At 42.0% G+C, this 27,946-nt stretch overlaps 1 protein-coding gene across 1 annotated transcript in view; it reads left to right on the forward strand.

The window, feature by feature from the left end:
- Positions 1 to 27,946, forward strand: part of efcab6 (EF-hand calcium binding domain 6) — a 54,149-nt gene that overhangs the window by 19,886 nt on the left and 6,317 nt on the right. Inside the window, exons 6-24 of the mRNA XM_069192886.1 lie at positions 3,647 to 3,783; positions 4,961 to 5,079; positions 6,002 to 6,132; positions 7,767 to 7,915; positions 8,042 to 8,152; positions 8,643 to 8,763; positions 9,493 to 9,663; positions 9,835 to 9,915; positions 11,063 to 11,223; positions 11,925 to 12,074; positions 12,456 to 12,621; positions 13,140 to 13,254; positions 21,173 to 21,306; positions 21,527 to 21,762; positions 23,851 to 23,950; positions 24,203 to 24,321; positions 24,740 to 24,943; positions 25,239 to 25,394; positions 26,447 to 26,642. Coding sequence (XP_069048987.1) covers positions 3,647 to 3,783; positions 4,961 to 5,079; positions 6,002 to 6,132; positions 7,767 to 7,915; positions 8,042 to 8,152; positions 8,643 to 8,763; positions 9,493 to 9,663; positions 9,835 to 9,915; positions 11,063 to 11,223; positions 11,925 to 12,074; positions 12,456 to 12,621; positions 13,140 to 13,254; positions 21,173 to 21,306; positions 21,527 to 21,762; positions 23,851 to 23,950; positions 24,203 to 24,321; positions 24,740 to 24,943; positions 25,239 to 25,394; positions 26,447 to 26,642 — 2,757 coding nt within the window. The remainder of the gene's footprint in view (positions 1 to 3,646; positions 3,784 to 4,960; positions 5,080 to 6,001; positions 6,133 to 7,766; positions 7,916 to 8,041; positions 8,153 to 8,642; positions 8,764 to 9,492; positions 9,664 to 9,834; positions 9,916 to 11,062; positions 11,224 to 11,924; positions 12,075 to 12,455; positions 12,622 to 13,139; positions 13,255 to 21,172; positions 21,307 to 21,526; positions 21,763 to 23,850; positions 23,951 to 24,202; positions 24,322 to 24,739; positions 24,944 to 25,238; positions 25,395 to 26,446; positions 26,643 to 27,946) is intronic.

Here is a 27,946-nt window from a genome sequence, read left to right on the forward strand (position 1 = left end):
GAAAGAAGAGACACAGTGTTTCGGTTGTTAAGCTTTCTTTAGGCTGTTGACAGCTGAAAAACTCTGTGTTTCTCCTTTCTATTTCACAGCGGTCATTTGGCCCGCTTGTTCCTATATTTGGAAACTAAATTTGCAAAATAAAAACATGTGCAGATGTTAATTGCAATATACTGGATCTGGTTCTGTTTCTGCTTTTAACTAGATTGCTGGTTAATTGTTAATTAATTGTCAGTGCTGTTAATTGATAAAATCTTTGTGGAAATTCCTGTTTTACACAAAGGAATACGATTAATAAACATATAGAGCACTTGTTTCAGACTGTAGATTCCTTCTGACATTGCTAAGCAGCCAATCTGCATTCTCCAATGAGAAAACAACAATGAAATGAAAAAGCTTTTTATTTTATTTTATTTTTGAAATCCTGTCGTAGTGCGATTGCTTTCTGCTGATTTCCAGTCCGTGTCATGGTGGATTTGTTTGTAGCGATCTGTGTGATAATGTACCCAAAACGCAGACACACCGTGTTTGGATTATCTACCCCCTTTCACGGCACTGGCCCTGACTCTGCTGTCTTCAGCTTGTGATTCAGCGTGACGGCAGTGGTTTGCTCGTGGAGTGTGGTGCACACCGGATGGGAGGGAGAGGAGTGACACTCTCTAGGCCGCCTCTCCTGATTGTTTACAAGATGCTTTAGCGGTTTGCCTTAGAGAGCAGAAAATTGATCACACTTGATAGCATCATAAATAACGCCGGAGATAAAAAAGACCTTGATGTCTGAAATAGGCTGTTGCGGCGACCAGTCGCGGCCGTGCACTGATAAAATGTTTATCTATTGACAGGCAAGATGCAAGAAAAAAACCCTTAATGCTCCTGTATTTTTGTCAGTCCAGAAAGACCAGTTTACAGCGGCGTGCTTTTCACTTTTCCACACGGTCCTAGAGAGTTTCTTGGCTTTGGATCACGCTGATAGCCGTTCGCCCTACAGCTCTTTGTGTGGGTTTTGAATATCGAATGATTTTTATTTAATTATCCTTAACTCCAGACTTTAATCCTTAACATATAATATTATGGTAAACAAACTCCAGCGTATTATTAATTAATAGCTGGAAGGGTAACTAAACAGAGCCCAGAACTGCTCTGTGCCAGGCATGGTGCCAGGCCTGTAGCCCTGCCAGCTTCTGCAGCTGCTGAATGGGAAACTGGCATCATCAGAGTGAAGAATTACATTAGGAGAAGAGCAAGAATGCGTGGAGAGTGAACAGAGATAAGATTTAGCAGATGAGATTAGATAGTGGTGTTTCAGCTCATTAATTGTCTAAGATATCCTTGCCGCTTTGTTATTCTAATATATTTTTAATTAGTGCTTCCAGAACCTTGGTGGAAGAATGCAGGTATGGCTTATAAAAGTGCCGTGATATGGCCTTTCTCAATTAAACCATTTCGAAGGCAGTGTGGTTTTTCAAGAAAACGACTTTCCGTGGTGTTTTAAATTTGTTATGTGTGAAAGTAGCAGAATGTCTTATTTAAAATGCAGAACAACAATCCTTTGGCAAGAACATTGAGAAAAGTTACAGATGAGAAGAGGCCGTCATCTGGCCCATCAAGCTCTTTTGGCTGCAAGTGAAGAGCCTTCCTAAGGTGTTTCATTTTGTGAAATTATAAAATGATGCATGCTCATTTTTAAACTAAACGTATTACATTAAACTTTAATGTTCAAACTCCAGACTTCTAAGGGTAATGTAAGTTACAGTAAATGTCCACAGAAGCTAAAGAGAAAAGACTGAAATATGTTGATTGCATAAGTATTCAGATTTGTGAACTCAATATTTGGTGGGAGCATTTCGGGCAGAAATTATAGCCTCAAGTCTTTTTGGGACTCTACCAACTTTGCCCACTAGCCTGGTGCAAGTTATTATCCTTTATAGAACTTGATTCCTGAAATGTTTGGTAAACTTCTTGTTCCGCATGGTTGAATCTTTGCTTGAAATTCTCTGCCTGACTGAGGAACCTACAGAGACAGGTGTAGTAATTCTGACATTAAAAAAACACTATTATTGCAAACACACTGAGGCCACCCAGGTAATTGTGATCTCGGTAAGGTAATTTTGTGCACTTAAATTAATTTAGGTTTGTCACACCAAAGTATAAACAAATATTTATGTTATCTGGAATTCCCATTTTTCTCTCATATTAAATATCTATTCACGTTTCTCTTGTTTACATTGAATGTGTGGAGTTGGTTGCATGGTTCACAATTACCAGTTGCTAAGTGTCATGACTATAAACTTTAAAGCAGCAGAATCTACAATCCAGAACCTAAACACCTTTGCAACACAATTTTATCCACTCTCATTCTCCAGATTAAAGATGCAGAATGTCACAGTATTGCTGAAGCTGTCCAATGCTGTTTTTAATACTGAGTGATGTGGTTATCTGTACTTCTTAAGTAGTTTGAATGTGCTGTTAAAAAAGGAACGGATGCAGATTTAGGCGAACAAGACGTTTTGAAAAGCAGGAGAACTTGCATCTGTTCCGGGCAAAAGCAAAATACAGTACATTTTCAGCGTGTCTGCTTTAATTACCACATTTATAGCCCTGTGTCTTAATGCAAATAGTGTGATATTTTACAAATCTTTTATAAAAAGAGGCTTCTGACTCAGTCCCTCAGTAGCGGAAGTTCACCCTTCATGAAGTTGCCTCTGGGTTGATGATGGGCTGCGATGGTAGATGGCGATAGACTGTAAAAGCTGATAAAGTAATCTCTTATTCATGTCATGGAATGTGTAGGAAAGCATTGCACTCTAGCAGAAGACCCTGGCAGCGTTTCCAACAATCCTGCACGCAAAGGAAAATCTTTTAAACAGTGTAAGAAAGTCATTCCCCTGAGTGGTGCATGGTACTTAGTATATTCAGTGTGTGTGTTCTTTTCCTGTTCGGTGTCCTGGGGCCTCGACAGCAGTGTGTATGCTGATTTTTAATGGGCTGTGCATGCTTGCAGTGTCTGTCTTCGCCCCTCTGCAGAAATCGAGGGACTGCTCTGCAAATATCTCTGCACCTCTTGAGTTTCATACCACAGCTCTGTGCTAAAGTCCCTTTATTATCAGTGATGTGTCAAGTGAAGATTTATTTCTTGTAGGGCCCTGGTGTGCAGTTGTTACATGCTTTTCACATTTGAAAACATATTTTTGCATGTTTATATACAGTATATGAAATGCCATACATGCACTTACAATGGAGCGGAGCGGTGTCACTGTGGCTCAGGATCAGCGCCTGTGGCTGGAAGGTTGACGGTTCAAATCCCGTGGCTGGCAGAGGAATCCTACTCCGTTGGGCCCCTGAGCAAGGCCCTTAACCCCAACTTCTCCAGGGGGCGCCGTATAAACGGCTGACCCTGCGCTCTGACCCCCAGCTTCTCTCCCTGTCTGTGTGTCTCATGGAGAGCAAGCTGGGGTCTGCGAAGTGACAAATTCCTAATACAAGAAATTGTATAGGGCCAATAAAGTGATCTGATCTCAATGAACAAGCTTGACAGAGGGTAAGACAAACATTACATAGCATGAAAAACAAAGACTGAAACACACCAGTGCCTGGCTGACTGCTCTGATGTTTTATTTATTCATTTTTGGATTTTACTTTACCTCCTTAGGTTGGTACCAATTTAAGAAACATCACAAGGGCCTTTCGACTCTTTGACTACAACCAGGATGGCCTGATCCAGCACCACGAGCTCAGGCGAGTTCTGGAGAGCTACTGCTTCCCGATGAGCGACAAGGAGTTTGGCCGGTAAGCGTGACTAGTGGGTGAGAGGAACTGTTTAGTCTTTCATGGTCACAACACTGTTTAGAAGCTCTTTTAGACCTTTAGCAATAACTTCTTAAGATCTGATTGTTATCGGCGTCGGGAGGTTTGTTGCCACACTTGGCTCTGTGCTCTTGGTATTTTTAGTCTCACAGCTATGGGCACTTCAGCCCATGTGGTGGTTAATCTTTGGAGTTAATTAACAGATTGTGGGAATGTGGGATGGGCTAGATTGGCAGGAGGTGAAGAGGGCAGTTTGTCCAAGTGTTTGCTTTGTCTTTTTAATCTGGCTGCATGGAAGCGTGGCCTGTACCGTGCTGAGAGATGGAGTGACACTTCTTTCGATCTTACTGCCAGGTTGCTTTTCAATCAGTGCCGGGTACATCTGGAGGCGAGAGACTGAAGGGCCTCTCTGTGTTCGAAAGTTAGCTCATGTGTATGCAGGATCAGGGTTTGTGCTACAAGTATATGCAGTAAATACCGTTTAGACTTTTCACAAACCGATGCCGTACAGACCTTCTTCTCATTGGAACCTAAGAAAGGTTATATATTCATGTGTACTGAATATTAATACGAAAATATGTCGTGGCTGCTAACTGCTGTCTTTATAATAGCAAAAAGGTGGAATGAGAGTAGTTAATAGACAGTTCCTTCTCCTGTACTGATATGATTAGAAGACGAGCTGGTCAATATTCATATCCATAATTCAATAAGAAGTAAGTGTACAGGTGTTGGAGGGACATCCTCTCTTCCTTACCGTTGACGTGTTGGAGATGTTATTTGCCACCGCGCTCATTTCCTGGGAGTTGTCCCCACAGGGCAGAAACAAAGCTGGAACTGTGCAGAACCTAGAATCTTTCCCTTCCTGGAAAATAACATAACATGACAACATAATCGGTGCTAACCAGGCTACTGCTGTGGCGCCTTGATGCTGTGATTTTTAATGTTCCAGAAAGTACACGCGTTCAGAAAGGACCTGTTAATTCAGTGCTGGTGGTAAGAGCTGAGGATTGCTAGGACCTCATGTTCGGTGCTGCTGCCCTCCCCGTCTCTGCTGTAGGACATGGCCGAACCGCAGCTCAGCCTGCCTCCTGTCCTCTGAAACGAGTTTCTGTGTTCGAAAACATTGCAGCGACTTGTTGCCATTTTGTGTCTTCCCAAGGCTTTGGTCCCATTATAGCCAGAATAACTCGGGTACGCTGTCCTACAAGGAGTTCCTGGAGAAGCTCAGCCTCGGCACTGGGGACAGCAGACAGCCCGTGCCTGAGAGCACTCAGCTAGGTAAGCAAATCAACATTAAAAATCACCGTTAACAAGATGGAAAAGACCAACTTTGATTCTTCCTGGCTTGAAGGGGTGGGTTTTGTGGGCAGCAGTGTTGAAGGCTCTGAACCCACAGCAGGAAGGTCGTGGGCTCAGATCCTGGCTGGAAGGCCTCAGCCCCAAGGCTCTTCACTCGGATGGCTCCAGGAAGAAGCCCTGCTGAATGCAGTGGGTCACTGTGTGCGCAGCTCGTCAGTGTAATGAAATTGAGTTCCCTGTTTCTGGCAGTGATGCAGCTGAAATCATCTGAAATCACCTAAGCAGATTCCACGTTTAATCAATGCCTGTTCAGTCCAATGAGCTGACCAAGCTTTTATCCCTTTTAATTTCACGTTGAAACTAAAACTCAGCCGCTGCAAATCTCTCTTATTTTTGTTCACAGAAAATGAAACAAAAGGCGTTCATTTCTTATGGGTTAGTTTAATTCTTAAGGACTCTCTTTCACCAAACAGCACATCTTATAAATAAGAATAAATTAGAAACATAATTGGATGTTTTCTCAGTTAATTACTCACACAGATTACATACACCTCCTCCTCACACCTGTTGTATACTAGGCTGGTTTATTCACCAGCCCTGGGGTCAGTTCCAGTTTTACAAACTCCAGTTCCCTCCTCCCAACTGGACGCCTTGTTACAGCAAGAAAAGACATTTCTTTTTTGCGTCCAATGGCAGTGGAACTGTTCTGAAGAGGGTAATGGACTGACCACTGACCACAACCGATTTCACCAGCTGTAACACAGGAACTTTCTCACATTACCGCCTCTCTGTGCGTGAGAGGGCAGAGCACGCGGTGGGGGGGAGTGGTCGATCCTGTTGTCCTGCTACGGTGTGGACCTGTTAGGGGAAATCTTACCACTGCATTGAATGCTGTTTGCAGTTCTGAACTGGGAAGCTGTTCATCGAGATCAGGAGAACCAACTTCGAAACTCCACACAGATGACCCAGTGCCAAAATCCCCCCTGTGAAGGACTGACATTTGACGACGTTCGGACGAGCTTCTGGAACAAAGTGAGTTTCTGTGACTTCTGTGTATATATACAGTACCAGTGTGCAAGTTCTCCTTGGTTGTACCATACTTGTGCATGAACTTTGTTCCCCCACGGTTGTTGTACTGTCCTAGCCACGCTTTAAAGCGTTTCTATCATGACCTCCCTCGTTAATTTTACAGTTCAGTCTCCGTACCCTAACTGGGGCTCGCTGTGGTATAGTTTTCTACTGGACTTGCTGTATGAGTGGCTGAAGTCACACGCGGCACCACTGCGTCATCCGAGTGCAGCAAACAGACAAAACCTGGAACACCTCCAGCGCCGACATTCCAGAAAGAGACGCTAATCGGTGAAAGATATGCATTTGACAGAGAACAGTTTTAATTAAAATGTTTTGCCCAGAAAATAGTCTCCTGAGCAGTCTTGTTAATTACAGCTAATTTCTGCTAAGGTAGCTAACAAAGCACCTCCAAACGGTAGGCCGTCATTGCCATGGCAACAGCAGAGCGTTCGAGCCCTTGCGTCACGTGACCCTCGGCGCTGCTCCTGGTGGGCGCAGGATGGTGTCTCTCTCCCGTGCGCCTCAGGACACTTGTTTGTTAGCTGCTCACTGTTCTTGCCCTGCTCTCAATGGGGCCTAGTTCACAGTTTTGCCAAAGCCCCATTTCTGTTTCATAATACACTGTGACACGAGCTGTATTAGAAAGGTGATAATACAGTGACACAATTCTGTTCGAGTGCTTTTCAGGAAACTCAGTTTGTTCTACAACAGAGTAAGAGTAAAACACAAAACAGAAGTAAAAAGAAGGAAAGGTAATTGGTGAATGAGTAATTGGTAAATCAGTTTTAGTTAAAAACCAGACATTTTAAATGTCAAGAGTGGCAGAGTCTGTAACTGGAATGAGTTCCTCAGACTTGTTGCTGTACATGAGAAGCTTTGTCCCCACTGTGTGGAGGCTGGTCTTGGACAGAGAGAGAAGACTCTGTCCCACTGTGTGTGTCTGGTCTTGGGCAGAGAGAGGAGACTGTCCCACTGTGTGAGTCTGGTCTTGGACAGAGAGAGGAGACTGTCCCACTGTGTGGAGTCTGGTCTTGGATAGAGAGAGGAGACTCTGTCCCACTGTGTGAGTCTGGTCTTGGACAGAGAGAGGAGACTGTGTCCCACTGTGTGGAGTAGAGAGAGGAGACTCTGTCCCACTGGTCTTAATCCCACTGGAGCCTGGTCTTAGAAAGAATGATAAATTCTGAATCAGAAGATCTCAGATTAAGTGCTGGATTGAGCCAGTGCAGTGCATGGATTAGTGGACTAGTGGACACATGAGCCACACAAAGCCACAGACTAAGAGAAAAGTGACCAATTGTCTTTTTTTCTGTTTGTGTAAGAATCTAATGGTCTAATGAATGGGAGTGTAAGACACAGCAACACAATTGCAAGTTTGTCCTGCACAACAGCCCTTGTTCACAGCCCCAGAACCTAACAGCAGCAGCATTTTGTGCAGGCAGGAGGGTCTTCTTACTGTCCCGTGGCGCTGAGCTTGCCAGTCCCGATGGGCATGTTGAGGGTGATGGGTTTTCCCCACGTTGAATTGCACACTAATTTCAAACGGAATAACCTGGGACAATGTGTGCTTATCTCCCTCTCCTCTTGTGAAACAGATGCAGTTAAACCATGAGAATGTGAGAAGAGCCTTGCATGCCTGTGATGTGACTCAGAGGGGCTTTGTGTCCATGGAGGACCTGAAGTCTGCTCTCAGTAACTTTCTCTTTCCCATGAGTGATGCCACCTTTCAGGAGCTCATGACTCAGTAAGAGGCACTAACAGTCTTCTCAGGCGATGGCGTTTAATCACATTTGGTTTTAATTTATTTTCCTTATTTCACCATGTGTAGCATGTGTCATGTAATAAAAAGTTCTGTTTTTCCATGAATCAGCTATGGGTTCAGAGCCACGGACCAAATTGCATGGGAAGAGTTCTTGGCTCGCTTCAAAGACCCTGTGGCCAATGCAAATGGACAGACTTTGCCAATAATAACAAATCACAGGTGAGAGTGGTGGAAAATCCAGTTTATCTCCCTGTCCCATAATGAATCATGTGTTACGGTCTATGTGTAAAATAATAATATTGCACCATAACCCACAATGTCCCAGATTGTCTCCTACCCTAATGTGGATGAATGTTCATTCTCAGATACATTAAAACATACATGTCACTGGTCAAAGTTAGCTACAGTACATGTATGATAGGCTGGTGGAAATATATTTTGCCTTCATATGAGTAAAAGGGTGGAATGAAAAGTCGAAACACCCATAAGCTTGTTCATCACTCTGCCAGTCTGTTCGTCTGCTCAGCCAGTCTGCCTTCTGATTTTCTGACAATTTGTCAAAATGTATAGGGAAAATTAAGACTGTTATTAATCAACCCATTAATGTTATTATCATTATAAAAAGATGTTTTGTATTCAGGGTGGAGGTGGTGTGCCCAGTTCAGACAGATGCTCAGCTAAGTGGATGATTAATTGCTTGTTCATTTAGGGTGAATCCGGTCCTGGGAGCAGGTGAGGAGCTCAGCTTGAGAGAGATCCTGCAGAAATTGCAGCATCACGTGCAGGAAGCTTTTCCCTCACTGAAAAAAGCCTTTCTGTTGTTTGATGAGGTAGGAAGTCAGATTTGTGATAAAATATTCCCTTTTTCCACTAATTTCCAGCTATGCTTTCATTTCAAGGAAGGAATGCACATCAAATAAGGACACATGTATTATGTAAAAACATGAATAGTAATGTAATTTTTAGAAATACATCCTAGATCTTTCAGAACAGTTTTCAAGGGTTCTGTGTGGATTGTGACTGAAGCTACAGTACATACTGTAGATAAAGTATTTGTTAAAAGGCTCTATGACACTAAGTGGATTGCTGTTTGTATTTCACGAATCATTACAAACGCACGCACATTAGTGAAGTCTATCTGATGTTCTCAAGATAATTTTCAGCATGACCATTTTATAAAATTTTGGACCTGCATGCTAGTTTTCAGCAGGACCAGGTTTCTGGTTGAGGTTAGGGCTGGGGTGAAGGTTAGTGCAGATTCACCTGCTCATTTATTATAATTATGAACCATCCTAGTGAAACAAAGGAAAACATGTTCAGGGGGCACCATTATATTTTCACGCAAAATGTGGAAATGCCAGCTCTTTATCAGGTCTGTGATGTGGACAATGACAGCCATGCACTTTGATTCTCACCTCATTGTTTTTCAGAACACTGTAAAAGATTGCTGACTTACCAGGTGTTGTAAAAATTCCCAGAATTGAGCAGTGTTCATTTTTAATGTCAAATTCTTTATTTCCCATGTGGCTGCATGTTTTGAGTGTGTACATGTCTTACAGAGTCGGGTTGGGAAGATCGCTCGCAGAGAGATGCGTCGGATTGTGGAGAGTCTGACACTCAGGATGACCAACCAGCAGTTTAAAGAGCTCATGGTTTTGCTGGACCCTGAGCACACTGGCTTTGTTAGCTACCATCGCTTTCTGGAGTTGTTTGAGGTGAAAGAGAAATGGGTAAGATTGCAGCTCATTTTCCAAGAGGAAGAGGTTTATCTCCATTGACATGTTCAATCTACGTTAAAAAAATCTAGGTCACAGGCAGCGGCATCACCTCAAGCTATGACTCTCTTTCAAGATGTGTGTTATCCCCTGTAGACTGAACTCTACCTTTCTGTCTGTTTCCAGGAGGGATACAAGTGTCTGAGTGGGGACATGGAGACACACCAGGGCGAAAAGGAACCTCCTCCGGACCAGACATGGGACACTGTGAGTTCTCACAGGGGGCTGGGCCACTAGGAAAGCTAAAGTTTCACGAGGGGGATTCTATATTTGCTGGACGCTGGTCACATTGCCTGTGAAGGCTTTGCAAAATACTACAGCTAACGTCTGTGGTTTGCAAATCCCGGCAGTTTGCAGGTTTCATCCACATCCTGCTTAGTTCAATACTGGATCCTGATGAGCAGCAGGCAGAGGGCACAAGGAGGGACACACGCTGGCCAGGATGCCTGTCCGTCCCAGGACAGAAGACGCACCATGTACACACCCAGTGACACAATTCAGAGACGCCGGTTAACACAGACAGCATGTCTTTGAACTGTGGGAGGGAACCAGAGTCCCTGGAGAGAACATTAAAAAAATCTTTTCATTTCCTTTCATTTGATTTTTTTGTAAAATGTGCATTTCATGTACTGTAAAGTGCTTTAAGGGGATTGCTTTTAAAGGTGTTTAAAGTTTTATGATGTTGTGTTTTGATAATTTGGTGAACTTTCAGGGCAATTAATTACTTTTAAAATCCTTATAAAATCCATTTTCTGTTATGCTCTAATGAGATTTAATTTCCACAATTAACATTTATAGCCGGATTTTTTCCTTTTTTTAATGTAACACATTTGACTTAATTTATTTGACAGCAGGTTTTAAAACAAAGTCATCAAAGTAAGAAACTTTAGTTTGGAAAGTAGTAATTGCTGTGAGGTCCTTTGTGTCAGTGGCTGTCTGGACGTTCTGCTGCTGTGTGTCCTATCGTTTGTGAGCAGACAGTGAGCTAATGCCTGAATTGTATCAGCCTCCCTTGTGTTCACTGACTGGGAAACTTTTCCAGGTTTAGACCTGTATGAAATCAAAAAGATCTGCCTGCAGTCTGTAAAGCAGAACGTCCCTCTGCTCAGTATCTCCCATCAAGTACTGGGTTTTGTACTCTCCAGTGGTAGGATTAGTTAATTTATTTTATTCAGGTTGGAACCTAGTGAGGTGGGCTCATTCTGAAAATATTTCAGTGTAGAGTAGTCTCCTCAAAAAATGTTTGTAAAAACATTTATCCACCAAACGTTGTGGTAGGGTGGGTGTGGATTCCTTTAGATTAGAGATGCTAACTGGACTTTCGCTGGGGTGACACAATCCGTTCTGCACACAGGTGGAGGGGCTGTTACGGGATAAACTCTCCGCTCACTGGGACCGGGTCAGCGAGGCTCTCGAGTTCTACGACCCCAGCGACACAGGGAGTGTGACTCGGGAGGAGCTCCGGAAAGTCCTGCACACTTATGGGTTACCTGTGTCCGACAGCCACTTTCAAAAGTGAGTCACCCCTTCCTGTTCGTGAACACCGAACTGAAAACCATTCCCAGCGCTGCTGCAGGACGAAAGGCCTTTGTTGTTCAATTCCTCCACCGGCACGACTTGCTCATTAAATACCCGGGATTGCATTTGCTCTTCCATCAGTCTCGCGGTAGACGTTTCGTCAGGTTCAGTAGCTGCATCACAGTTCATCAACATCCTGGAGAGGTGTACACAGCTGCCTGTTTCATTCGGCAGTGGTGCTGTATTAAAGCTAGGTTAGATTGGAATGAAGAAGGGTGTAATGATTACAGAACATACAGTCTTCAAGATGGTAAGACAGGTTAAATAATAAGAAGGCTCTTACCTGTCTTCAAGAAATTTGTAAAAAGTATTTATTTTTGCCTTCATCAATAAAATAAAAGACCTAATATGTCTAATATCTTTATTTCTTTATCATCTTATTTCAGGTTATCTACAGAAAAAGCACTCTAGCTGTGTCACCCTTTAACCAGAATGTGGAATGGTACCACATGCTAGTAATGTGTATCTCCTGTTTAGATTCATGCTGGTCAAAGCAAAGCTGCTCCCCTTGAAAGGTTATGAAAGATAACTGAGTTAAGATCCATAAGTGTCTTGGATGGTGATTTTGGAAGCTTTTTAACGGAGGACATATCAAGTAAATTTCTGCATGTTTTGGATGATTCTGTGTTTTTCCAAAGGCTGTGTGATTCCTGCATGAGCTCTTCGTCCGGCGGAGTTTTCTACAGGTGTTTTCTGGAGAGTTTAGGAGTTCCTGCACAGCTTGGAGGCCCAGCTTCTGAAACATTTAGAAAAGCTGAGGCAAGAAAGAGTGCAAGCAGCTCAGAAAGGTAATGAAAAAAGAGCTGTGCATTGTACTTCTTTTTTTCCGAGATTAAAATCTGAGTTTTCATGTTCCCAGTTCTACAGCAAATCTTTCTTCAAACCGAAGAAAGATTTCAATCTGAATTGAGGGAAAAACGGGCTCTTCAAACAGATCTGTAGATAGCTCACTTCCCAGTTATTCATTTTTCCTTCTAAGGCATTGTCCTTCGTAAACTTGAAGTCTGATTACATTAAGTTATGTGGAACCACGTGATAGAATTTAAAGCACCCATTCTCTTATTGTGCAGCTTCTCTGAAATCTCTTTTCATTTTTAACTGAATTCTCCTCTTGTCTCTGTGCAACGTGATAGTCTGGCAACATGTTGTCACGTGTATTTTTTCTATAGGATAAAGCAGGCTGATAAAGGAGCAGCTCATTACGCTAAGAGCAGGGCTGTAGAGAAAATTGTTATGAAAAAACTTAAAGAGCGACTAGCCCAGCGGGACATTTCCATTCAACAGTGTCTCCTGAATTCCTGCAAGGGGAGATTCTCTAAAGATGATTTGAAAAAGGTGAGATGCTTTCTTTTTCTTATTTTCTCTGGGACTACACAGAAACCCATCAAACGTGTTGACTGGAACCACAGTCACAGCCAGTCCGAGCACACCCGATGAGTCTGAAACAGTGACCCCAGGATCAGTCTCTTTTTCATCTCTTTCTGCTAAGGGTCAACAGACAGCAAATAGTTGCTATGCAGTAGATTTAAACATTTTTCTGCTTCTATGAGTTTTATCCTTTAATTATTTTATTCTTAATGGTAGCCAGGTTTATGTATTTCAGAAGTCTTTCAGAGATTAATAATTTCTTTCATTTTCTAGTCATTTCTTTCAAGTCATTTTTTAAACTTATAGGATTTAAAGAGTAGCGAGGCTGACTAATAAAGACGAGACGCATACCTGGGGTGTCGTAAAAAAACCGATTTGGTCAAATGCAAGGTCAAATCTCTTCTTTAGGTGTGCTAAAAATCTCACTTGTTTAGAATGAAAAAAGTGTGTAATCACGTACTCCCTATTATATTGTGACCCTGAAGGTGCTGGAAGACTGCAGCATTAATGTGGATGATGAACAATTTCAAATTCTCATCGAAGCACTAGGGTTTAAGAATGGAGGTCTGTCTTACTCCGAGTTTCTCACTAAATGTGAAGGTAAGAAAGAATATTAGGTTGTGATAAGAACACAATATAATATTGAGATTTTTTTTCCTTTTTTGCTACATTGAAAATGTTTTTTCATTGATGCAGGTGTTCTCATTTGAGATATGAAAAATAGTCAATTTGAGATGGAACTGATTTGATTATTAGGATCTGTTGTATTTTAAGTAAGGTACCTTAGGCTCCTAAAATACAGTGGGCATACCTGTCTTTTAGGGTCTTTTTCTAGCTTTACCCCACATACCCTCACAAGATTATGTACTATAAGGATCTTACTAAACCCATAACAGTGTCACACTTTTTGTTCTATTTGTTTTCTATTTGCATGTAGCACACTGGTCTTCACTATGGCAGAGAAAATGGTGCCAGTACTGTTCCTGACAGTGATAACCTGTTTATTATCAATGTAGTTGACAGGCCTGCTCTTGGATGTTTTAGCAGCTGCACATCTAGAAGGGACACATATGGTTTCTTGTGCACTGAGAGAAGTGGGTGTGCACTGAGAGTAGTGGTTCTCTGTGGTCTGTTTACAATTTGCTGCACCAGATGCGTTCTGTTGTGTTAAAGATCAGGATTCAGCAGTCTGTATTATGTATACTATCCTATACTATTTTTATAAGGTGTTTTTTTTCATGAACCATGGGCTTACGCTCCAAGTTGTGAGTTATAGTGTGTTATTGTCTAGATAATTGAATCTAGATTGAATTTGAATCTGGGCCTGAATGGCTCTGATGGAAAGCATGTTCCTGATGGACCAGAAATAATCCCCCAGATTGACCCTATCTATACCATCCAGGATTTTATATAGTTGAATTTCTTCAAAGCTGGCAGTAAACTACACCTCGAACTGTCACAATACATACTGATGGCATAAAATTGTTTTTATGCTCTCATTGTCATCTCACATTACAGGGTTTTGTGCGCGATGACATGGGTCTGTTGAATTTTCTCCCCCTTTTTGAGCTACAGGTGAACTCATGGAGGCATGGTTAAGATTTAGGAATTTTAACTAGACGTTTGTGCATGAAAAGAATTGTAGGTTTGCACCCCACCTGCACATGCTGCTGTTGTATCTCAGAGGAAGGTACTTTACTCCAGGTGTATCACTGGGTACCAGCGTTGCTGGAGGTAACCCTGCAATGGACAAGCTTCTCATCCAGAGGAACATCACATCGTCAGTCAGTGTGACACAGCAGAAACTGGGATACCTCTGGCCCAACGTTCCTCTCGACATGAGTATGGATGTACTGTCGTACTATTGAGGTGCACAAGTTAAAAACAGATACAGAGGTCAAGTAATTATGTAAAAGCACAAAGCATAAAGCATTAAGATTTATTATTATAAAAATCTGGGACCAGAAACCTCAGGACCCCCATGGACTGTTCAGAACACCACATTGCAGTTGTGTACAGAGAGCTCGGGAGATATAATGTAATAAAGATAATGTTGCTTTATTAGCCCTATACAATTTCTTGCAGTACTGTATGAATTTGTCTTTTCACATACCCCAGCTTGCTCTCCATGAGACACAGACACACAGACAGGGAGAGAAGCTTGGGGTCAGAGCACAGGGTCAGCCATTTTAGAGCGCCCCTGGAGTAGTTGGGGTTAAGGGCCTTGCTCAGGGGCCCAACGGAGTAGGATTCCTCTGCCAGCTGCGGGATTTGAACCTGCAACCTTCCAGTCACAGGCAAAGATCCTGAGCCACAGAGCCATCGCTCTGATATGACAATGCTATTGCCATCTGAGTGAACTCTGAAGAGCTGGGGAAGGGAAACTCTCCAGAAAGACGGTGGCTGTACCTTCTTCAGAAAGGGCAAATCAGAGGAAGAATGCATGGGTTCATGGAGTTATATTTGCCTTCTGGAATGAAATAATTAACTATCTTCATGAGCTGTCTGTTAGAATTAATGAGCTCCCCGTGATTCTTTGTCTCAAATTAGCATGGAACCAATTTTCCTAATTGATTTCTGTGTTGTTATAACTGAAGGGGGTGTGTAGTTTTCAGTTCACATCCTAATTGGACTTCTTAAGACCTTATACAGAAAGCCTGGGACACTGTGTATCATTTGAGGTGTTTTCTCAACTGAAAACTACAGTGTGCTACGCTACGAGCAAATAGCAAGTCGAGATCGAAGCGCAGGGCTTCGGATTTCTCCAGAGGAGGAGTAAGGGCTGTCTGGTGCGCTTCAGGCAGATTGGCTGATAGAGTAAAGACTGCCGGGGTTTCAAGCAGACAGGGCTGACAGCAGCAGATGTGCCCGAGTCTGCTCAGGGTTTTGAAGCAGGCTGACGAGGCTGTCTGGTTTCCTCGGAGATGGAGGCTGATCACAGCTGGCCGGGTTTCAAGCAGAGGTGACCGAGGGCTTAGGTGGTGCTTGACTGAGGTCCATTAAGGAGCTGATCGCATACTGTATGGCTGTAAGTAGTTTGATGTCAGAGTCTGACTAAGCCATGAATCAAGCCTTTATGCGGGTGTTAATGAGAGGTGTGGTTAGTAGATTGGCTGCCTGATTGAAAAGCAGGTGGATGAACAGACAAGCCGCCGGATCTCATTGTCAAGGCCATGGAAACCGCCGGCTGTGAGGCCCTCCCTGCCCAGGTGTAACGCATGTGGTAAACGCAGATGATCAAAGGGGTTTTCTGGTGGTTTTCTGTGGTTAACCATGATGAAGGATAAACATGGAACAGCTGTAGACATGACTAAAGGCAGGAGGAGATATAAGAAGGAAGACAGAGAAACAGGAGAAGACACTAAAAGACTATGAAAGGCCATCACCCTTCTTTTGTGAGAGGGACTTAATCTGATCAGTCTTTGAGATCACATTCTGGCTAAGTAATCCATACCTAATTTTAGAGGGATCTGTTGTAGGAACATCTAATTTCCTGTATTGTGGAATCCTGTGATGAACAATGTTCTCTGCTAGTTTGGTGGTGCATGATTTGAATAGATTGATTCCCATGCACTTTTGCGAATCCATGTTGTAGGAGTGGAGATTTATTTCTGAGTATTATGCATTTTTAGGACACAGCTTTTTCATTGTGGTGTGTTAAGGTGTTCCATAGTGATTTCAGTTCATGGGAATTCTTTGTTTCTGGATATATAGGTCACATGTTGTAATGTTTGATATTGTTTTGCTGTGTTATTTTATTGTTAAGAAATATTTGTCCAGGATTAACCCTGTGTACTCTATCACTAGAGCTGTACCAGAGCACATTAAGACCTCACGTGCCATTTCTCACATGCCTCAGATCTTACGTATCTCTTGGGTTCATTTTATTTAACCACTCTCTTGAATTGCGTACCAGTATGTACAATACCCCTACTCTAGATTCAGACAACAAAACCAAGGAATATTTCTTTGTTATCCTTTGTGCAATCCTGAAGGACAGATTTATTGAACTTAGAGATCTCCACACCAGATTTGGAAAAGGTGCTTGTCTCTGAAGTGGAAACAATCACAAGGATGGAAGTTGGAAATGTCAACTCCAGCAACATTCTTCTCCTTATCAAATACTTAGAGCATGGTCTCATTATCACCAGTACTCCAGGAACACATCAGGAAAGGAGACGCAAAATATCCTTGCGACATCCATGATCCAAACTCTGGCAGCTGATTCACTTTATGTCCATGTCGGGAATCACAAAGACACACATCAGCCGGAGCAGTGGCAGGAGCTCACTGTCTTGTCTGTCCTATGATGCCAATCAGACTGGCCCCCAAACATCACCTTCTGAAGAAGCTGTGTGCACAGAAAATCAGTGTTGTCCCAACCGAATTCTCAAATCAACATTCTCTAGGATAAATTAGGGAAAATCTCTCAAGCCTCAACCAAAAACAGAAGAAAATTATTTATACTGCTAAGGAAGACCCATATTGTCAGTTCCTACAAAGAGACATTTGGATCTTATGGCAAGAAAATGACCACGTGATCAGTGAGGATATTGAGAAACGGCACTGGGCTTTCTACGCATGGCAGAGTGAGCTGAAGTCTAAATGGAAGAGCTTGACCCAGCAACTAGCAAAGAAGGAAGTTCAAAGGAGAGCTCGTGAAGAACAGGTGGTGTTCAGAAGGACTTTTTTATGGCCCGAGCACACAAGGACCAGTGCCTCGGAAACCTACGGAACAAGAATACCTGATCCAGGAAAGGGAGGCATTCAGTCCCCATTGGAAGGAGAAGGAATTGAGTATCAGTTCAATCAAGAATCCATTTTCAATGTTATTATTCTTACTTCTGTCCCACAGCACCCAATTAGAGACCATCTTGAAATTCTACCAATACTTAACGAGCTGATGAGAGCCATCACACAAATGAAATTTAACAGTGTCGCAGAAGGTGATGGAATAGTTTCAAATATTCCATAATCTGTGATCATCTGTGTCTTCCCCAATATTTACTTGTCTCCCAGACCCAGAACACTAACAAGACTGGGTAAACACCTCCAGACAACAACCATTATTCCAAATCTTCTGTATCAGGTCATCAAGCTGGCAACTACTTTGCTACCCTTCCAATCGCAACAGTGTCTCTTTGTAGTAAGAAAACTGAACACAATAGTCTAAAAGAGGTCTTACTAATATATTGTAAAAAGAAAGTATAACGTACCAGGATTGAATTCAGCCTTTTACCTTGGCATTGTGTGATTTTTTTATCGTTTCCCCACATTGTCTTGATGAGTGCTTCAGACAATGTACTTAACCACCCAGATTGCAAAGTGCTTTCATGTATAGCTTCCTGCAGCTCTGAGCCACCCATGTGACGAGCGTAATGTGTTTCAAGATCACATTGCGTGCTTTAATCTTATCAAATGCCCTTGTTTATTCAGAATCCTTTTTAGAAGAATTCTGAATATCTTCTCTTTCTAATAACATGTTGGCTGTCTCTTAAAATGCCATTGTTTTGGCTAGTTTTCTTTATTGTTTCTGTAGTTTTATCAGTGATAGATGCAAGATGTATTGGTGTATACGGGAGCTTTTTCTTTAAGTTTTGTCTCCCTTTTTGTGAATTAGTGTTAGACTTCCAGTTCTTCAGTTTTGCTGTTATTAGTTACAGCTCAGGCTGGATGTCTGAATAACATCCTCATTTTCTTAAAGGTGACTGGGAAAGTACTATTCGGTACCAATACTGATGGAGCTTCTTATCCCTCTTGTACATGTTTCTTAATGTGATTGACGTCTTCATTTATAAATGTGTCGACTATTTCTATTTCTTTTTCTTTTTTGTATTCAGTTAATAATCTCCTGTTATCTTGTCAAAAATGTGTTCCTGTGGTCACAGTTCTTTTACTAATGTAATGCTGATGCAGTAGTTGCTTATTGTAATTATTTTTTGGCATTCATTGCAGCACTCTTTTCTGTCTCCTTCTTGGCAATTGTAATCTCTATTTTCAGATGCTCCTATAGCTTGGTACGCTCTGTTTACAGTCTTGATATACTGTATGTGCTCTTTTAAGCAGTTGGGAGAGCACTTTCTTCCTTATGATCTTTTTCTTAATTTTTTTCATTGAACAATTTAACCCACACGATCTTGTTTATTTGGAGCCTTTTTTATCATGCGTTTGGGAGGCATGTTGGCGCAGTGGTTAGTGTTGCAGCCTTGCAGCGCTGGGGCCCTGGATTCAGTTGTGGATCTGGGGTGCTGTCGGCGTGGAGTTTGCTCTCCCCATGTTTGCAGGGTTCTCTCTGGGTGTTCCAGTTTCCTCCTACAGTCCAAAGATGCGCTGGTAGGTTCGCTGGCTTCTGGGAACACAGTCCTGGTGGTAGTGTGTGCTTGTTTGTGTCTGCTTCTGCCCTGCGATGGACCTGTCCAGGGTGTACCCTGCCTCGTGCCCGTTGCCTGCTGGGATAGACTCCAGCTCTGCTGCCACTCTGTATTGGACAAAGTGTTTAGAAAATGGATGGATGTCATGGTTTTCAACTATAACCATCCTTCTTCTGTTGACTCTGAATCCATCTGTTCCCAGTTCACCGATCGTCAGCTCTGCCTCATTAATTCACAGCCTGCTTTTCTAAAATGATAAACTCTACTATAAGACTCAAGCTATAGAGAGTTAAAGTATACATCAGACATTGCTATGCTATGATTGTGATTTGCCAGCGATTCTATCACTTCTATTTCCATGCATATATGAATTTATACTGTTTTTCATAACAAACAGTAGGTCATAACTGTAATAAAGAGATTAACAATTAAGGATTAACGAGCAACCATTGCCCATGTCCACCATACCCATTTCAGTTTCTGCATTCACAATCCAATTAATAAAATCCCAATGAATCTGTAGAAAATTTAAATTTCCCAATTATAGATGTTACTACTCCTGTCTGCATTAAGTGATCTGTAGCATACACTTATTATTAAGCTCCTAGAAATGGTATTTTCCAGTTAAACCCATGTAGGTTCTGGCTATATTGTCAGGTTTGTCTTTTCCACGTTTCTCTGTTCAACATGCCTGATGCTGTACCTCCAGGTCTTTAGCCTGCCTGATCCATGTCCTCTCCTGCATGACTTGTGGTCTTCTTACATTTTTCCTATAATCCACAATAGCCTACTGAAATCCGAAAGTCTTTATGTTGCAGTTACAGTATGTTGGTGATGTACCACTTCACATTGCAACATTGTGAGCTCTGAAGCACTTGAGCAACAGGAACTGGCTGTTACAGGCTGGGGATTAATTGTGTATTCCTTTGGGCTATGTAGCACAGGTTGTCTGATACAGCTGGTTTCAGATTTTCTAGTGGTATGGTTCCTTTTTCACAGCTTTTAAAAAGGTCAGTTTTTATCTCACGAACTATGAGGTAAATTATTTTGAATTTAACAATTTTTTTACAATCATCCATTTCTCATTACTGAAAGAAAGAACTGGGACACAGAACAATTTTGATTTCTTGATGTTTCAGCTAATTACATATCTTCTTTAGTGGAAATTCAGTATTGTAGCAGCAGGATATCACATAATTTGGACCTTGAAACACCGTTAAATGAGCAGGCACTAACTTACAGTTATTGAAAAAAAATAGATTTGGCTTTGGAAGATAAAACACCCAAAAGATTTGCTGTGTGATGTGTAATATTTCCTTGCTGTATGGTTTTGAAGGTCGGTATGGCGTGTAAAAGAAATAAAATCACTCCAGCAATGATTTGGCTAATCTATCTTGTTTACCTTTTCCCCAAAATGTAGCAGTGTTTATTTGCAAGGGAAATAATTAATATCTATATGACACTTACATTATTACATTAAATTCCAAATAATATAATCTGGGTAAGTGACAGCTGTTTGTAGATTTTCACGAAAGGGCACCCATTCTATAAAAGCATGTCCCTTCATTCCATCAGTACAGTCTTCTTTCCTTTTCCCTTCAAACTGAATTAAGGGTAAAGACCTTTGGAAACAGGGGCACTGAGAAGCAGAGACTTGTCAGTTTTAAATTGAGTGTATGATTCTAACAGAAAATCAGAATATAGTAACAGTATAATAAGAAAAAAATAGTTACAATTACAGTATCATCCACAAAAAACATAGTGATATTCGTTATTTGTAATTTCAGAACATCTTTCAAAGCTATGTCCAGCTTTGACTATGTTATTTTGTAATTCTTAAGTAATTTGGGTGAGGTTCTGTTTCTGGGCTCTGGGCCGATGTCCTGTGTCTGGTGTCTGGTGTTGAGGCCGTGCCTGTGGGCTCTGGGGTGTAGTCCCGTCTGGGGGTTCAGGGGTGAGGCTGTCTCTATGTTCTGGGATCAGGGCACCTCTCTGGTGTGTGGTTTGAGGTCCTGTCTCTGGCCTCTGGGGCGAGGTACCATCTGTGGGCTCAGGGGTAAGGCCCTGTCTCTGGCCTTTGGGGTGAGGTCCCACCCCTGGGCTCTGGAGCGAGGTCCTCTCCTGACGACATCACTGCTTGACTGCAGGTCTTCAGGTTCCCAGTGGGAGTGCACCTCCTGCCTGCAGTTCTCACCACCACGCAGATGGGAAACAGGTCCAGTACATGACGGCGGAGGACTGCATTGCTCAGATGAAGGAAAGACTGAATGGCAAGTCAGGGGTAAGAGGCATCTCCTACTATCTGTCTTAAAACCATTCTTTGTGATAGTTCAGCAGTGGCCTTAATGACTTAGTGAGTGAACTACTGTATGCTGAAATCCTGCACAGCATATTACAGCTTATTGACAAAAGTGCCATACTAATAAAATCATAAGAAAATGTCATATTTGAAATTCCTTGAATATTACATTCAGTTTATATGCATTTGTTTTTTATTGTAGGATCTCTTCTCTGCTTTCCACAAGATGGACACGAATCATGATGGCATCGTCACTATGCGTGACTTCCGAGATCTGTTTGACAGTTTTTCGTTTATCATTAAAGAGAAGGAGTACCAGCGTGTACTGGGTCTGCTGGGACTGGGACCCGGGTCCACTCTGAACTTCCCTGAGTTCCTACGTATGTTTCAGTCCCAGCAGAGGCCCGAGGGCACTCCCTGGTGGAGCTCTTCAAGCAGGTGAGCAGTGTCAGGTAGGGTCTGCACAGGTACGGAGAGAGAGCACAGCACACCCCTTGAGTGCAGAACAGAGGAGCTTGGATTCATCTGAAAAACCGTTTGACTACAAACAATACTATACTATACAGGGCACTCCCTGGTGGAGCTCTTCAAGCAGGTGAGCAGTGTCAGGTAGGGTCTGCACAGGTACGGAGAGAGAGCACAGCACACCCCTTGAGTGCAGAACAGAGGAGCTTGGATTCATCTGAAAAACCGTTTGACTACAAACAATACTATACTTGATGACTTGCTAGGGCACATGGATTTAGAGAATTTGCTTGAATTTTATGCTGTTTATTGATACCAGACTCCTAACATATTGTGGCTCTTAGCACAAAGATTTTGTGAGCTCTTAGCTGCTGTCTGCAGCAGATGTATCTAGATTTTGTGATTTTTTTTTGGAACTATACATAATACCTTAGCACCAAAGGTAGATTGTTTTTTCTTTGCAAATAGTATGCAGGAACGTTCATGATTTTAAATGTACTGTGAGAGGCATTCCCAGTCTCTGGGGTAGCTCCTCACCACACGCATCATGAAACATACAGAGGTACTGGTCTGCATGCCAGTTGCTTCCTGCCAAGAAGCCACCCTCGGAGGATCTTGATGCTCTATAGTTACAGCTGCAGCAGGACTTCATGGACATTTCTGTCTGCACCCAGGGAAAAGCTTGTGCTCTAGTGTATAGTCTAGGTGTTTTTATTCAGGTGGGGAGCTGCGTCAGCATGCATACATGTAGCCTCAAAGGAGCAAGTAATAGGTTTATTCCATGCTGAAAAGAGAAGAAAGAAAACACAACATTTCAGCTGCCGAAACTTTGTGTTTTCTTTCTTCTCTTTTCAGCCTGGAATAAACCTATTACTTGTTCCTGTTTTTATTCAGTCCAGTGTGTTGAACTGAACTGAATCTGCCATGTCCTGTAAACAGTGGAACCCGTGTTTGACCTGTAGTTACATCTACAGTGTCACCTCACAATAACTAGACAAAATGAGGGTCACACACAACAATTTTCACTATGTAACTGGGCCAGCAGACGTAGGCTGCTAAGGAACAGATAAAGGTTTCTTCTACACCGAAAGGAAAAGAGACACAACATTTCGGCTGTCCAAGAGGCTACTTAGAGAGAGGGACAGGAGCAGATGAGTAAGGCAAAGGAGAACAAAAGCTGAGCAGTGGTTAAGAAGGGGAGGTGAACGGGGAGGAAATCGCGTGAAGCAGGTGCGAATAGTTCATTCAAAAAGTTGTTTCTTTTCTTTTCAGCATGGAATAAACCTGTTCCTTATAACTATTCCCACAACAACACACACACACTAAGCAACACATAACATAAACATACAACACACAAGTTACACTATGTACACATTTTTAACAAGGCACCCCACAGGCTTATGTCTCCACCATCTAGAAATCTTACTGTACAAAGGCCATAGGAAGAGATAAAACTGCCTTCAAAAACAGAATATGACCTACAGTTAAATCTTTCTCTGTAAACCCTACAACATGAATGGCATCACTACTGTATCTCCCCATTCTAAAAAACGCTCGTACTAAACAGGAGAGATGGTTTTTAACCAAGATATTCTCTACACAAGAACAACAGGATCGCAAGCTCTCTTCAGAAGATAATTGAGATACTTTACACCAGTCTGGTCTTTCTGGATGATCGGGACAAGGAGCTCTCGCCTTCTGCCTTTCTGTCCCTTGTCGTCCCTCCTGTCTGTTCCTTGTCTTTTTTCCCTCTTGCCTGTTGTATGCTGTCCTCCTGAATTGTTGATGGACGCTTAATCATTTACCCAGAGATTAATTAACTAAGTAAACCAAAGTAAACTTTACAATTGCTTTGATCACTGAGTCTCCTACCCCTACCTCTCAGCACATATCTCCTTGCTTTGAAGCTGGAAAACTTGACACTAGCCTGTTGTTACCCATTGTATCTGGATTCTTGAAGACACTACATAACATTATGTATCTGTAAGTACACTTTGTTTAAATAGAAAAAAAAATCTGTATTGTATATAAGCATCTGCAATGTTTATTTTCTGTATGAAGGCCCAAGCAGTTCCTAGAAGCTGATCCAGATCTGGTTTGTGAACAAGTCCATAGCTACCTGGTTGCAAAGGCTCAGAGCAGGTGGCATGACCTCTCACAGGTAAGGCTGGTCTTACAGCTGGCTTACAGCTGAGAAAGAGCAAAGAATCAGTGCCAGGCGCCAGGACATTATTATATCTTACTACTTGTAACAGCAAGAATTCCAGTATGCTTTTTGTATCTACTGTAGTTAGCTGTGTCCTGCCAAGTTAATACAATTTTAGCAAATACAACCTGTTGTTGTATTTGTGAACAGTGATCGTTTCTCTGTTGTATATAATTAATTTGCATTAAGTTTCATACCTCTGTGCAGGCATTTTGTGAATTTGATCATGATGGCAGAAGCATCATACGTAAAAGGGATTTAAGGGCCATTTTATACAGATTTGTCCTGCCTATCACACCTGCTGAATTTGAAAAACTGTGGTCAAGGTAAGACAGTAAGCAAAACTCTTTAATAGAACATTTGACACGTGTGTTCTGGTAGTGTCTGCAAACAAAATTACTATTCCTAATGCTTTAGCATACTAAGAGCATTGTACAACTAAAGAAACATTTGCACACTTAAAACATTCTATAACATTAGTTACGTTACAAATGAAATAAATTGCTTGATTTCATATTGAGCAACTGTGCACCATATTTTCTGATTTGTGATTGTCAGAAGTTCAATAACCTAATGAAAAAGATATGAATAATGTTCAGAAGCAGGTTGATGTTTTTCACTAATGGCATAATTCCCTCAGTTAATTGAATTCAGTGCAACTAGAAATATTTGCTTTTTTTCTAAGTACAGCATAACCTATGACTGACCTGTGTCTAACTAATCATGTTGTAATGATACCGAAAGGTATGACCAAGCAGGAAGAGGTTACCTCTCGCACTCTGAGTTCCTGGAGAAGCTGGGCTTGGAGATCTCCTCGGTTGAGAGTGGCCCGACGGCGGACAGGGGCGTTGTAGAGCAGAAGTGCATGAGCCCACTGGAGCAAAGGAAGAGGCAGCAGCAGATGAGCATGGGGACAGCACAGACAGCGCAGCTGGAACGAGAGCTGAAGTGAGTGCAGTCTGGACCGCTCTGCTTTGGGCCTGTATGTATTCTTTTAAGGGAACAGGAACGGTTATAGATCAGGGGAGGGTCCCAGTAAGATAATGCTGTAAGATTTCCACCTCTGTTTAAGATCCTGTTGATTGCTTGCTACTGGATATGTCTCGAAGCAATATACAGTAGCACTGCTTGAAGCAGTGTTGGCTGTAAAAGACAAGACATTCAAGTCTTGAATGAGTGTTTACGTAAGAGAAACAGTATGTGACCAAGCACCACGATTGTTGTGCTTTTCCTTTTTGTCTAGAGATATCATCCGAGATTTCTATCAGGATTTCAGTACAGCCTTTGCCAAACTGGACAGAAACAACGATGGCTATGTGATGGTTCAAGACTTGCACAAAGTACTGAAGGTGCACAGCTACCAAGCGGATGAAGTCCAGCTCATCCATCTTCTTAACAGGTATAAAAACTGAGTGTGAAAACATGAATCACATAATAAAATGCACTGTTTCACTGCAGTCTTCCCCAAGCCATAACAGATCTCAAACGTAATTGGAATAAAGAGGAAAATGGCATAAAAACAAACACAAACACCACATTGACTTTTCCTGCACTTTTGGTAACTGCTGCAGTGGCTGGTCCCTCAGAGCCAGGTGCTCGTACTGCTGTTGCCTCAATCACCCTGGGCTTCTCTCATACTGGAGCTCCTGGACTTGGTAGTCACCTCGGAATGAGCTGAGACGAATCGTTCAAGGCGCGTCTTCCACTCCTGTTCTTGCTGTTCGAGGCCGTGTCGCGGTTCACTTGCTATCATAACATCGTCAGCATACAATAGCGTCCATGGATGCCTCGTTTGGATATCTTTGGTCACTGTATCCGTGCAAAGTATGAATAGCAGAGAAGACAAGGCTGAGGTGTCTGAGGTTCCAGCTGCGCAACGTACTGAGCTAGTGGCCTTTTGGTCCAGGAGCTTTGTCCAGCTGACACAGGCTTCGGGGACGTGGTGCTGTCGCAGTGCCAGCCAGATGAGGTCGTGCGGTACTCTGTCGAATGCCTTTTGCAGGTCGAGAAATGCCATGTGGATCGTTTTCCTCTTCTCGTGGTGCCTTTCCATCAGTAGGCGGGCTGCGTGTCCGGCGTCCGTTGCTCCGCAGTTTTTCACAAAGCCGCATTGGTTTGGCGAGATATCGACGATGGTTCTTAGTCGTGCATCCAGCACACGCTTGAAAATCTTCATTGTATGGCACAGCGGCCAGATCGGCCTGTCATTGGAGCAGTCATTAACGTCGCCTTTGCCTTTGCAAACAAAAAATCATACAAACTTCCACACATTTCAGAACAGCACATCTGCAAGGTAGTATATTATATTTATATATACATACTATATTTATGCAATATATTGTATACAGTATTTAAATCCTTATCTAGAACAACTAACACAAGCTGGCACACTTGATTAAACATTTATGTGCGATAAAAGCATTTTTGTATGACCTGTTTTTAATATCTCAGACATGGAATCAGCACAGATGAGGGCAAACTGTCCTACTTTGACTTTCTGCGAGCGTTTGATGGCAGTGGAGCTTTGGAGTATGGCCGCAGACCAGAGCCAGCTGCTCGGACAGAGAGCTTCGACGGATACAGCCCTGAGAAGGCGTTAGCCAAAATAAAAGAAAGGGTCACAGACTCATATGACACTCTTCAAAAGGTGAGGCTGCTTTCTTTTAATCATTACTGAATTTCAGCCATTACAGGACAGCACACTGTACATCTGAACTCTCGATACTGAATGTCATAGTGAAACAGCCCTGTTCTGTAGTGGAATCTACTTTCTTAGTGGAATCTATTTTCCCTAGACTGAACATCAATTTTGTACTACCTACAACATGTAAAACTTAATAAACCTTTGCTGGACATCATGCAGTGGTTCTGTTAAATATATAATCTTTGTAATTTTAGGGGAGTAGGAGTATTAATTAACTGTGTAACTAATTCAGCATCTTAGTCTAGTTAAGAGCAACATAATGCATGAAAATCTTCACATTGGCATTTTTGAACATTTCTTGAGTCTACATATTTCTCATATAGTAGACTGAATGTCTTGCCCAGCATGGAAAATACGAGCTTGCAAAGTATTTTTCGGGTATTATGCAGATGTTGACTACAGTATTGCTCTTACATTGTTGTAATTATTGCACCTTTTCAATCTGAGCCAGATACGATGCAAGTTGCAATAAATGTAAATGTAAAGAATGAACTTAAATGTTCCATCTTTTTTTAAAATCAAAAAGCATCTTGAAATGATGCATCATAAAATTTGCTATATAAAATAAAGATTATTGTCCTGATATGCAAGTAACGAGGTTAAAATCAAAATATCGTACAGTCAATAATATGATAGAGTCAAGTTATTTCCTATAACAGTACTGTAATCAACAAAGCACAGCATATGAGCTTTGCATCAAAAGAGTTTCGAAGAAAAAGTGAAAATTTACCAGGAATTAATCTGTAGATTTTCCTCACTGAACAACAGACTCTTTTCTAGTCTAGAAATTCTAGTTTCAGTTCAGTATTGTCTTCTAGGGGAAATTTGTTTTATGGCAAAATCCAATACAACAATACAAGGCAGACAAACATTACCAACAGAGATGGTAAAATAATTTTATGGAATATAAGAGTTATTTTACATCCAGAGAGATATTGCAGTGAGGGTGACTGAATCTGTTACTGTTGCACCTGGGAAACCAGAGGCATCTCATAGATAGGAGGAGTGTCAATTCACAATGGACAAGAGTGTGACACACACTCTTTAATGCTCTGCCCTTCTTTAAACCATTTCTTTGTAGAGTTGATTTGATTTTCCCCAATTATTTTGCAACTTATTTTCACTAATTTTTCCAACCTATTACTAATAATTAACAGTACTGATGCCTCCAAACCAACAACAGCCATCAGAAAACACAACCCAAGTGCAAGAAACACTTTCCAGGGCAGCAGTCTTGCTCAAAAGGT

The sequence above is a fragment of the Lepisosteus oculatus genome, chromosome 7 (genome assembly GCF_040954835.1).
Source record: "Lepisosteus oculatus isolate fLepOcu1 chromosome 7, fLepOcu1.hap2, whole genome shotgun sequence".
Classification (NCBI taxonomy): domain Eukaryota; kingdom Metazoa; phylum Chordata; class Actinopteri; order Semionotiformes; family Lepisosteidae; genus Lepisosteus; species Lepisosteus oculatus.